This window comes from Vitis riparia, chromosome 7 (genome assembly GCF_004353265.1).
Source record: "Vitis riparia cultivar Riparia Gloire de Montpellier isolate 1030 chromosome 7, EGFV_Vit.rip_1.0, whole genome shotgun sequence".
Lineage (NCBI taxonomy): Eukaryota > Viridiplantae > Streptophyta > Magnoliopsida > Vitales > Vitaceae > Vitis > Vitis riparia.
Genome location: NC_048437.1, coordinates 13,997,820 through 14,010,363, shown reverse-complemented (window position 1 = coordinate 14,010,363; position 12,544 = coordinate 13,997,820). Strand labels below are relative to the sequence as shown.

Sequence of the window (12,544 nt, the reverse complement as noted above, 5' to 3'; positions counted from 1 at the left end):
AAGTAGAATCATCATCACAACTAGAGATAAATGATGGCTAACTAAGCTTAATGTGGATTACCTATATGAGGTTGAAGGACTAAAATCCGATGAAGCACTTGAGCTCTTTAGTCAATATGCCTTTCGACCAAATCTTCCAAAATAGGATTTTAAAATTCTCTCATATCATGTGATATATTATTGTCAAGGTCTTCCATTAGCTTTGAAAGTTTTGGGTTCTTTTTTATATGGCAAGACAATACATGAATGGGAAAGTGAACTACACAAATTGGAAAAAGAACCTAAAGTGGAAATTCAAAATGTGTTTAAAATAAGCTTTGATGGATTAGACCCTACACAAAAGACGATACTCCTTGACATTGCTTGTTTTTTTCAAGGTGAAGATAGAGACTTTGCTTCAAAAATATGGGACAGGTGTGAGTTGTATGGTGAAACAAATATAAGAGTTCTATAGGAGAAATGTCTTATAACTATTTCACACAATAGGATATATATGCATGGTTTGATCGAGAAAATGTGTAGGGAAATTGTCCGTGAACAACATCCCAAAGACCCTAGCAAATGGAGCAGATTATGGAATCCGGATGATATCTATCGTGCGTTTATAAGTGAAGAGGTAAGAACCAACTATTTAAATTCAATAGCTTACTTAAGCTCTTTTGGGAGATAAAAGATTTAATAATATTTTTTTCTTAAAAAGTTAGGATTTTTACTTTTTCTTTTTCTTTATTCTTCAATCTTGTTTTACAGAGGATGCAAAATGTTGAAACCATTTCTCTAGACTTGTCTAGATCAAAAGAAATATGGTTCACTACAAACATATTTGCTAAGATGAAGAAAGTGTTTGCCAAGATGAAGAACCTTAGGTTTCTCAAAGTCTATTCTAGTCATGGTGATGAGTACAAAATGCTTCTTCCTAAAGGCTTTGAATTTCCTCATAATTTAAACTATCTTCATTGGGATGGTTTAGAGTCTTTGCCTTCGAATTTTTATGGAGAGAAGCTTGTTGCAATTATCTTGAAGTCTAGCAACATAAAAACACTTTTGAAAGGGGACAAGGTATGATCATTATTTAATTTCTTTTTTTTTTTATGCTAATTTTCAAGTTCTTGGAAGGTTTTTATTAAAAAAATGTCTTTTACTATAGTGCCTTGCAGAATTGAAATTCATTAATCTAAGTAACTCACAACAGCTCATCAAAATACCAGAATTCTCGAGAATGCCAAAATTGGAGAAACTTAATCTTCACGGTTGTGTAAGCTTCAGCAAACTTCATTCATCTATTGGCACATTTTCTTAGATGAAATTTTTGAGGGGTGCTTAATTTTAGTGAGAGTGGAATTAGAGAACTCCCAAGCAGCATTGGGTCCTTGATATATCTTGAAACTCTTAATCTCTCAAAGTGTTCAAAGTTTGAGAAATTCCTTGATATTTTCTTTGTGAATATGAGACATTTAAAGATGCTTCGATTATCTCATGGTGGTATTAAAGAACTCCCAACCAGCCTTGAGTGCTTAGAGGCTCTTGAAATTTTGTTACTCGATAATTGCTCAAATTTTGAGAAGTTCCCTGAGATCCAAAAGAATATGGAAAATTTGTCTTATCTTGCTCTAGAAAATACTACTATTAAAGAATTATCCTGCTGGACAAGTCATCTTACCCGACTTATAGAATTAAGTTTGAGAGGATGCAAAAATTTGAGGAGTCTTCCAAGCAGCATTTGTCAGTTGAAATTCCTGAGATACTGCCATCTCGATGGTTGTTCAAATCTAGAGATTTTTTCGGAGATCACGGAAGATTTGGAACATTTAACATACCTTAATTTACGTCAATTGGCTATAACAGAGCTACCATCATCAATTGAACGTCTAAAACGTCTTACACGCTTGGAATTGAGCAGTTGTGATAAACTTGAGACTCTTCCAAACAGCATTGGTAATTTGACGTGTCTTATTCATGCTCTTCTTATTCGTAACTGTCGAAAGCTCCACAAATTGCCCGACAGTCTGAGAAGCCTACATCGTTGCTTAAAAGAACTAGATGTAGGTGGTTGCAATTTGATGGAAGGAGCAATCCCTAGTGATTTATGGTGCTTGTTCTCATTGGAATCGTTAAATGTGAGTGAAAACAATATTCGTTGCATACCTGTTGGCATCATTCAACTTTCTCAGCTAGATATCCTTCGCATGAATCATTGTCCGGTGCTTGAAGAAATTCCAGAGCTTCAATCAAGTTTAAGATGGATAGGAGCACATGGTTGTCCATGCCTGGAAACTTTATCAAGTGATCCAATGCATCGACTCTGGTCCTCTCTTCTCAACTGCTTCAAATCACAAATTCAGGTATGAATTTTACATATGGCACTTATTTTATTTTATTTTTTTAAGGAAGGCATGAAATTTACATGCTATTTTTATATAGGATTTTGAATGCCCAACACGCTCAAAGTACTACTGTGAAACTAGAGTTGTTATTCCAGGAAGTAGAGGAATACCAGAGTGGATAAGTCATAAGAGTATGGGAAGTGAAATAACAATAGATCTCCCAAAGAATTGGTACGAAGATAACAACTTCTTGGGATTTGCTTTATTCTACCATCATGTTCCACTCGATTATGATCATGATTTACTTAATCCAACATTGGATTTGTTGATGTCCCATGGAAATCGGTTTGAATACATGCATCGCATATGGTTTAGTCCAGAAGGTAAAAAATGCTTTACTAATGGTGTTTCAATTTGGCCTTGGGGCTTTGAGAAGGATTGCACATCATGTCTTGATCCAGAAGGATTGCACATCCTCATATTGCCATTTCAAGTAAGTATCGATCCAATAGGTGGAACAACTTTAAGGCTAGGTTTTACGGCCCTTATGGGCGTGGCGCCCAAGTGGAAAGTTGTGGGATCCATCTCATATATAACAAAGCCCAAGATCATCCTCAACAGAGCCTTCAACTATTCAATGTCAAAAGAAGCCATGATGATACAGAGGATTACCCACATCATAAAAGATGAAACATGTCTAGTTTCCAGCTCCCTCCGCCAAGGTACATCTTCTCTCTTTTTCATTTACTTAGGTTATGTTTGTTCTGGAAAGTACCAAGGAAAGAAAAAAAAATGCAAAGAAAAATGGTTTTCTCATGTTTAGTTTCATTATAATTTAAAAAAAAAAAAAATAAATATAATTAAAATTAATTAGAAATTTATACATTTTAAAATTATTTAATCTTTATATAATAAAGGAAATTAAGTGAAATGAGCTTGAAAAAATATATAAAATAATTTATTAATTTTAAATTTATTTTTTATTTTCTTTCCTTCCACTTTTCCTCTTTATTTTCTTTCTCTTACATTTTCCCTCAAAATTTATAGAACCAAACATAGCCTTAAGGTTAAAATATTTATTAGAATTAGTGAAAAAGAAGTATCAAGACAACTTCTAATATTGTTATATGTTTGGGAGGTTGAATGTGTTATTAGATATGTTCAAGTCATTTAAATGACACCCTTCTTTTTTATTCCCTTTTCAAGCTTTGATTTTAACTATTTACTCTTAACTATACCAAAATAAAAAAATTTCCTTTTTAAAAAATATGTGAATATTTATTCTAGCTAATCTTTGAAATAAATTATTGAATTTAGAACCATAAACCATATTCAAATTTTAAAAGTTAAAAGTATCCAACTTAGATAAGTATAGATACTAAATGGATTTTGTAAAATATTTATTTATTTTATTTTTAATTTTATTTAATGCTTATAAATTAATTTTACTTAAATCCTAATATATATTATAAAAAAAAATTCTAAAAAATGGTCTTTTTGTATTTTGTAGTTGATATTTTAGTAAATATTTTTTGAGGTCGATATCTTCCATTTGATTTTGAGATTTATTAAATGTTTAGATTTTAAAATTTCATCGAGTAGTTATTAATTTATATTCTATATAATTTTTTTAATAAAATTTAATTTTATTTAAATATTTTATATTTTATTAAATAATTCTTTTAGGGGTGGTTGTTTTGTAACTAAAATTAAACAACTAAGTTAATTAAAAATTATATATATAACTTGAAAGTTAAAGCAACAAAAAAAAGTATTTTAAAAATAATATTTTTATATATTTAAAATTTTAGATTTATGTTAACATAGTTTGATAGGAGATTAACAAGTTGGAATCATGTTAACGGGTTATTCTTCAACTTAACCCATTTATTAATGAGATTAAAGTTAAAAAAGAGTTGTATTGAGGAAAAATGTGGGGGAAAAAAACAAAGAAAAAGTAAAAAGAAAGAAAAAATGAAGAAAAATAAATAATAGATTAAAAGTTGATAAATTATTTTTATCTTGCTATTTCTAATTAGTTTTAATTATATTTTATTTTCTTTTATATTTTTTACAGCACAACCAAACATGTGGAAATCATTTTCTTTCTTTAATATTTTTCGAGAACAAACATAAACTTAAAATAATTAAATGTTCCAAACAATCCTACAACAAATTTCATGTACCGCTACCATAAATTTTTATGGGAAAAAGAAGATTTTTAAAACAAATTTTATTTTTACAACAAAAAAATACATTTTTTAGAGATGAAATTTATATTTATGGTAAAATATTATATTTAACCATATTGAGGCAAAAAAATTTTTATAAGATTTTGATATTATATTTAAGCCTAATTCGAATTAATTTAATATTAATTTCACACTAAATAATTAAAGAAAAAAAAGGGGTCTTAAGCATGCCAGGTGACAAATATTTAAATATATATATATATATATATATATATATATATATATATATATATATATATATATATATATATATATATATATATATATATTTTTTTTTTTAATTTTTTTTTTTCCAAATTAGAGTCCACTTCCAAATATTGATGGGAAATTCTACATGAATTTTTGTTTAAGAACAATAAATTAAAATAAATTTTAATTCTAAAATCATTCTGTTAATTTTGATTTTTTTTTTTTTTCACATTGTTGAAATGACTTTTCTGTTTCAGGTTCTCCTCTCTCTCCCATCGACTTTGGTTTCGGTCTCTCCTCTCACCGTTGACGAATCACATACCTCACCGGCGCAATGGGCAATGAAATATTCATATTGCCGAAAACGCTGATCGGTCGGAGATTAAAGCCCTAGATCAACCAGAATCTCAATGAAGAATCCTACAGAAAAAAGAGCATCCTTGAGACTGCGAAAACAAGTTCGAGAAGACATTTTGTTAGTTTTTTTACCTTTATTTTGTTCAATTTCCTGTGATAATCTGCCTCTGTCACTGATTTTCAGTTTGAAATTTACGTTTTCTAGGTTTAGATGTTCTTCCTTAGCTTGATTGAGCACACACTGCAATTGCGGCCTCATCTTCTGGACCTTCCCCTCAATGAAGCCGTCAAAGGAGAGTTTGAAAGTCTCTTCTTAGACAAGGTCTGTAGAGCATTATCTTTGCGTTTTTCATTTGTTATTGCGATTTCAAAGCATTTAAGGGACTGAGAAGAATGTCTAGTGACGATATGAGGTCTATTGATGGTGGTTTTGTCTGGTGCTTCTATACTTAATCTAAAATTTGGTTTTCATACATTATCTATCTTGTTCTTTGATACAAGTGTATTTCTGACAGTCTAATTATTTTTTTTTCCTTTTATTTTTCCTTTTTATTGATGTTTGGTTTCACTCCTTAAATGGAAACGGAATGACTGTGATTTCTTTCCTGGACTGCAGCCAAAATTGATGATTTTGAGCGGCTTCGCCCAGAAGAACTGAATCAACAAAATATAGAAGCCTTAGTTGCTGAGAATAATCTGGTACTCAATCATCATGTTTCATCTTTTCTTTCCTTTTCTTAACTTTTATGTCACTTCAGTTGGTAATTTTCATTCTGGTGGAACCCTGATAGACCATTGATATTACCAAAAAGTATAATTGAAATCCTGGGAAACTATGAATTAGTTTTTAATGGCAACAGAGGAGAGATGATGTGGAATTTTGTAGGCTACATCTAGGTGTCAGGCATGGACTGCAGTTCTATGGGCTTGGTTCTACTTGTCCTGTACTAGAGTGAAGTTTCTATTTTTTTCCAATTACTGAATCACATAGGACTTGCATAAGTGAAATTCGGGTGTGATAACAGAAGCAGTATAGTTATTTAGTCTTTTCTTTCTTTCACTTCTGGGTCCCTTAGAATGATATTCATTGATGCAAAAAATGAAGATCCTTCCAGTCAATGATGTGGATCTTGCATTGCACAATTTTGTCAACAAAGATGACAAAATGTCTTTCTATTCTTGTGTTCAATATAATCTGGAAGAGACACATGTAAGTACTCCATATTATGTCTTCAAATTTCTGTGACAATATGGCAGATAGTTTAGCTTGGTTTTTAGTTATACCACATCTATATGGTATTGAATTTGTTTGAATATAACAATTGTAAGTATATTGTAGATGATTTTGAGTTGTTTGTGGATTTATCTGATGTATGTCGATATTATGCTTATGTGTTTATGGTCGGTTTTTCTATTTGGACAGAGTAAAGTTGCTCGTGATTCAGATCCTTTAAAATTGGAAGAGGAAGATTTCACTCTTAAAGTTGGAGAGTGCTTGGAGGCAAGAAGCTTATTCTTATTCTCTTCTTTCCTTTTTTAATTATTGTAAGGGTTCAATATTTCCGAGTGTTGTCTAATTGTCTCCTAGGTAATTTCTTTCCCTTTCTGTGGGTATTACTAAGTATATAAGCAGTGATTTTAAATCTAAAATTTAATTAACTATTTGCCTTTTGAGTAGTTAGGTTTAAGACTTCTTCAGTAAAAGAAGGAATCTCTCTACATGTACTTTTTCTTCCCCACTCTTCCTTCCCCTTTAGGACATTGCTTTGCAGAAGTAGCATTTGGCATCTCACTGACACTTGGTGTGAACCTGCTGCCTGCATACCTTGCCTATATAGGAAATATATAATTTGATGGTAACTAAATATAACTATTGCAGGAACAGGTTAAGGAAAGGTCAGTGCACTCCAAGGAAACGCCACAGTTCATGTCAGGTGCTCAGTCATTGGAGGTAATGCTTATTCTTCTAGTTTTCTTAGCAGAACAACTGATCTCCATGTCTGGATTTTCCCCCTTTTTACCTGTCATTCTTGTTCAATATTTATCCACTCTCTGCTTTCCAATCTTTTTTTTTTTTTTTCACTTTTTTGTCGAATATCACAAGGTACTGCAGAAACTGGAAGTGCAGTTTCCTTTAGTGATGAATGATGATGAAGACCTCACCCAGTTATCTGGGTCAAAATCTACCTCTAGGGACAGAAAAAGGTCATGAGCAACTTTTAAGTCCTCCCATGATGCTTCTGAACATGGTAAAGTTAAAACTTCTACATAAGTTTTGGGGAAATCAAGCCTAACTTGAACTTGATTCCATCTTGCACCTATGCTTCTAGCAAAATTATTGATTTTGTGAATGGACTATGTTGAATTGGTCTACTGATGCTTGATGTTTTTTTTTTGGAAAAAACTAGGCCATGATGTGTGTATTTGATGAATTAATTCAGCATATTTGGTTGACTGATTTGGTAAACCTTGCGCTGGCCTAATTTATGTTCTCTATTTGAAAACTAAGAAAGTATCAAGAATTGGTATCAAACCCCTATTTCTTATCCCTTCTCAACTGAGACAAGGATCAATTTACTAGTGACCCTTTTCTTGAGACATTAGTGAATGTACATCATGAAGCATTTCCCATAGTCACTTTCATTAGAATTGTAGTTCTATTTCTGAATTGAGAAATGCGTTTGCGAAATACCCCAGTTTGCCTTATTTTTCTTGCCGTGTTGCCCAGAATATCACAAATGAATGGGCTAAAGGAGTGTTTAGTGATGCCGAAAAACAATAACACATCATATATATGTTATTGTTTCTTCTTTTTCATTTTCTTCCTATTTTCTCTGGTTTTTATTTTTTCTTAGAGATCTTAGATTCTTACAGGTGCATATTGCACAGAGAGGTCTTGTGCAACCTTTGATTGAGATGCTTCAATCTGCAGATGTATGGTTGAGGGAAATGTCATCCTTTGCATTGGGGAGATTGGCATAGGTTATACTCAAATTCTTTTATTTCCTTTTCAAATTACAATTGACAAATAATATTAATGGCAGAAAATGCTTACTATATTTACTGGCTTCCTATTCCTGTTTACTCTTCCTTATGAGGTATACACCATTTGTCTCAACTTAAAACATGCCCTTCCATTGATATACAGTAGTTTGGTTCATTGCAGTTGGTCCATTGATATAGAGTGTACCACCTTGCTGTAAATCCAGGCAACCATCAAAATTTTTAGCCGTGAAATGAAAATTTTGTATATGCTGTTCCATTTATGATGGATAATTGCATCCTTACACCTTATAGTTTTGGTTCATTTATAACATAAAACTTGGGTATGGTCAATGGACTCACTTCATGAATTTTGGTAATGCCCAAGCTCAAGCTCGAGTTTCAAGTCAATTATATAGAGACTGAAAAAGAACACTACTGCTTAAACCTTAAATTTGAGCTACGAAAAGCGTGGGCTTTAATTTTTGTTACATTGTAGACACTGATCAAATGACTGCCTAAAACTTGGTATTCTATTTCCAATGAAAAGAGACAAAAAGAGCACTACCATGCTGGAGCTTACTTTTTCTTTAAAACTGGACTCACACATAAGCTGCTTTTTTTCGCCGTAAATTCTGCATATTTAATTATCTTGCAACAAGGCCAGAATTTACTAAGTAATTCCAACCTTGCTTGTTTTTCCTTGTTCATCTTCTCACATTTTCATTTTCGACCCAAAATAGCTAGAGAGATGATTATTTTCTTTGATTGCTTTCTCTTATATCAGGTTACAAACAGTATGAAAAACCTTCTAGGCTTGCAAATACTGCTCTAAAATCTAATTTATAGTACTATTGCTGACTTTGCTTTTGAACTATTCTTTCCCCTTCATTTTCCAATACTATATATTCTCTTTTTTTTATTCTTTTTTTTTTTTTCCCTTTTTGATAAGAACAAAACAACTTCTTCACAATATGAGCCAACTGATGTACCATTTTCTTTCAAAAATGGTTCCCTTAACAGCCATGCAAATTTTCTGCGTAAAATAGACCATTTTCTTCAATATTGATTAGAAAGGTGAACTCTGGTGAAGTTTACATGTAAGGTGTGATCATATTATGAACTAATTTTCCTTTATCTTTATATGCTATCTTCTTATTGGCCTTCACTTTTGACTTCTGTTTATCTTTTTTTTTCTTCTGGATTACCCCCAAAAATTTGCCAACCTGCCTACAAAAGAAAAGAATTATTTAGTGGAGCACATTGTGTGAAGTTCTATATTTGCTAATAGGTTTACTTCTTGTTCTTGTTCTGACTAGGTAAAAAGGGAAAAAGAAGAAAAACAATTACTGAGGCAGTTTTTTGTGGAGATTGTGGGCAAGTGCCTCACTCTAGAATGATTGATTTGCTTCCTAGCTTCTTGCAAAATTGCATTTCCTCTTTTGAAGTTGATGGTAGTTTATATCCTGCAAGCTTTTATAGTTATGGGCGAAGAACTATACTTGTTAATAATAAAAAGATTACATGCAGAAACAGGAAAATCAGCATAATTCTGATAGTCTGCAGAAAAGGGTAGGTATACCTAGGATTATTTCCACACTAAGAAATCATAAGTTATTCAAGTGGTTTTGTGAAGCATCTGACACTAAGCCATGAGGTAGTCTGAAGAAGAGGTCATTCAGCCAAAACAGCTCAAACTAGCCTTACTAGCTCAAATCCCAGTCCTTAGCCCATTGACTCATATCAGAGGCTTACATAATCTATCTACCTGCTACCTCAGACCTCAATGTTTGTTATACTAATGGGGCACTTGTGGTTAGAGCGTAAATGGGGGATAGTGTTAATTCTTTGATAGATTTTGTGGTTTGGTTAGGCTCCCTATAAGGTATGGTGGTTTTTTGTGCATTCTTGCACCTATTGGTTTTTGTATATGTATATTTCGTGTATACCTTTTTTTAATACAGTACTCCTTTACTTGTAAAAAAAAAAAAAAAACTGATGGGGCGCTTGTACTTAGACAAATGGAGTTGCTACTGTAGAAGCATGGTGGCTCAAACTGGTCTCAGAAACAACCCATCTCAGGAACAATAACCAAAGAGGAGGAAGAAGCAGTGGAGACCCTGTACACATTGGTAGGAATGTTCCCTGACAATGATAAGACAGACAATAAGGGTGAATTGGTTGGCGAATCATCAGAATCAAAGCCTTCAACTTTGCCAGAGGCGAGGGAGAGCCCTGCACCCACATTAGGTCTCTTCTTGATTTACTATTGATTGTCTTGTTGAGGCTCTTATTTTGTCTTTACTTGCTTTTTTTATTTATTTATTTTTATTTTTTGGCTTCTGGTTTGTTAAGCTTTAATAGTTTATCTGATTTTGCAGTTTCATACTATCAAAGACATATTATCAAAGATAGTACGAAAAATTATATACATCTTTTCCTTGAACAGATTATCCCATTTCATAATTTTTTTGGTGATTGCTTAGAATGCAGAACATAGCTCTTGTATGTACTTCTGCATATTAATATTCTCATCGTGCCTTAATCTTTGATTTTTGGTTGGTAGATCTGGTATTATGGCCAGGCTTGTCATCAACAGGGTTGCTTGGGACAGGAATTCATGGCCCTTCCTTTCAGTAATTTGCTTCCCTTCTCTTTGCTTCTCTCTCTCTCTCTCTCTCTCACTCACTCACTCACTCTCTCACTCTCTCATCCTTCATTCATATTGGTGTTTCAGTTCTTCAGCTAAAACTCAAGCTTGGCTAGATAATGCTACTGGCATTACAGGACCTAGTTCATTTGGAAATGGTGTCTCAACCAAAAAGGTAACTACCACTAGCTACTCTAGCTGATGCTTAAAAGTTCTGCAATGAGTATTCATTCCTTTGCAAGTTTTTATATATAATTTTTTAAGCATTTGATTGAGTTTATTTTGTGTTATTGAGTATACAGGTTTCTAGAGTTACAGTGCATAAAAAGCAATCATGGAAAAGATGTGCAGCTCATATGTTCACATAAGTTGTCTTATTAAAGATTTAAAAAATTCAGAGAGAAAGGAAAAGTTTTCAATGCAGCCTAACCAATTGAGAACAGATGAAGGATCAAAGGAAGTAGTTTCTCTGGCAGGCAACAATCCCAGTGACCTGAGAAATGGATTGAATGGAGTTGTTTCTGCTAACAGGATCGGTGGTTCAGCTATGGAGAAGAATTCAATTGAAGCTAGAAAAGGTATTTTTCGACCGCAGGGGCTCCATCAAGATCAGCAGTGGGCTCAGCTCCTGCATCTGGGACCTACACTTCTCTTTGTCTAAGTACAGTAGCAACTCCATTTGTCTAATGCTGGTGAGTAGTTCTATCTAAAATGTGTATATTTGGCTCCCAAATTTATAATTTTGTAGCATATCCAATGAAAATTAACCATCAGAATCAACAAATCACTTGGTTGATTTTCTTATCAGCATGAACATGAATAGAGATTCTCTTATCAGCATGAACAGTTCTCTTTCACTTAGGTTCCAATAGTGAGCCATGGAAGATTGAGAAAAGAAGTCAAATTTACTGAGATGTTTTCTCTCAATTTGCAGGTTCTCCTGGAAATAATCTTACTCTAGTTGATCCCTGCCCTTATGAAAGGAACAATAGTCATGTGGATGCTCAATTGTATTTGATTTTGTTTGGTTGTGTTTTAAGATAGAATTTGATTGTATAAGGATAAGTGAACAAGGCATGTTCTAAGTTCAATGTTTAGGTTATGTTTTTTACAAATGAAAACTTGACCAATAATCTCTCAATATGTTTTTTACAAAAGAAGTCAAATTTACTGAGATGTTTATTATTTAGAAAGTTGGTGTTGAGTAAAAAAATGTTTCTATCAATCATTTCATTTGAAATGTTATTATTAAATTATTAGAAATGATATTTTATGGTTAAAAATAATTGTTCAAAGATTTGTAACAATAAACTCACCACAAATAATTTTTTGTGACAAAATCTTCTACAACAAAATATTCTTTTTTAACCACAAATTAATTGTTGTAGTGCATTAGATATAAAGTCCAATTTAGCCCTACTTTTGGTTAAAGTGTTTTTATTTAAAGTGTTTTCTTTTGTAGTATTTTGGTGAAAAAAGTTTTTATGAAAATCTAAAAAATTGATTCTAATAGTGTTTTTAATGATACATCGTATAAGTATAAAAACGATTTTAATAGTAATAAATTACTAAAAAGGACATTTATTATAAAAATGAAAATATTATAATAAACCCAAAAAATTTATTATAAAAAAATATATAAATATTTATATCGTGAAAAAATGCAAAAAAAAAAATTATGATTATAAGAAATTTTTTAAAAATATTTACAAAAGTTTGGATTAATAAATAAACATCAATCATCATATATCAATGTTTTTTTAAAAAATAAAACAAATTATGATTAAGGT

General features: G+C 31.9%; 1 protein-coding gene across 19 annotated transcripts; it reads left to right on the top strand.

Annotated features, from left to right (window-relative positions):
• Positions 1 to 5,009: 5,009 nt before the first annotated feature.
• LOC117918814 lies at positions 5,010 to 11,887 on the top strand. Of its 19 annotated transcripts, none has more exons than XR_004651948.1 (11): positions 5,014 to 5,240; positions 5,328 to 5,444; positions 5,739 to 5,821; positions 7,002 to 7,073; positions 7,236 to 7,371; positions 7,997 to 8,104; positions 10,122 to 10,354; positions 10,671 to 10,740; positions 10,842 to 10,929; positions 11,057 to 11,446; positions 11,689 to 11,887. XR_004651948.1 is itself a non-coding variant. In XM_034835721.1 (6 exons), exons 2-5 carry the CDS (start codon positions 10,243 to 10,245, stop codon positions 11,120 to 11,122), a joined length of 336 nt encoding a protein of 111 aa, XP_034691612.1. In that variant the 5' UTR covers positions 7,987 to 8,104; positions 10,122 to 10,242; the 3' UTR covers positions 11,123 to 11,446; positions 11,689 to 11,887. The 19 variants fall into 19 exon arrangements, 3 of the variants coding, with proteins under 3 accessions (XP_034691612.1, XP_034691614.1, XP_034691613.1); XR_004651946.1 differs by having other exon boundaries at positions 7,227 to 7,371; XR_004651947.1 differs by having other exon boundaries at positions 7,227 to 7,371; positions 7,987 to 8,104.
• The last annotated feature ends 657 nt before the right edge of the window (positions 11,888 to 12,544 follow it).

Bases quoted from the DNA above. Each gene is read 5' to 3' on its own strand.
- LOC117918814 (XM_034835721.1), top strand. From the start codon at position 10,243: ATGTTCCCTGACAATGATAAGACAGACAATAAGGGTGAATTGGTTGGC. The intron at 10,355-10,670 runs GTCTCTTCTTGA...TTTGGTTGGTAG, and splicing joins GAGCCCTGCACCCACATTAG to ATCTGGTATTATGGCCAGGC. The intron at 10,930-11,056 runs GTAACTACCACT...TTGAGTATACAG, and splicing joins ATGGTGTCTCAACCAAAAAG to GTTTCTAGAGTTACAGTGCA.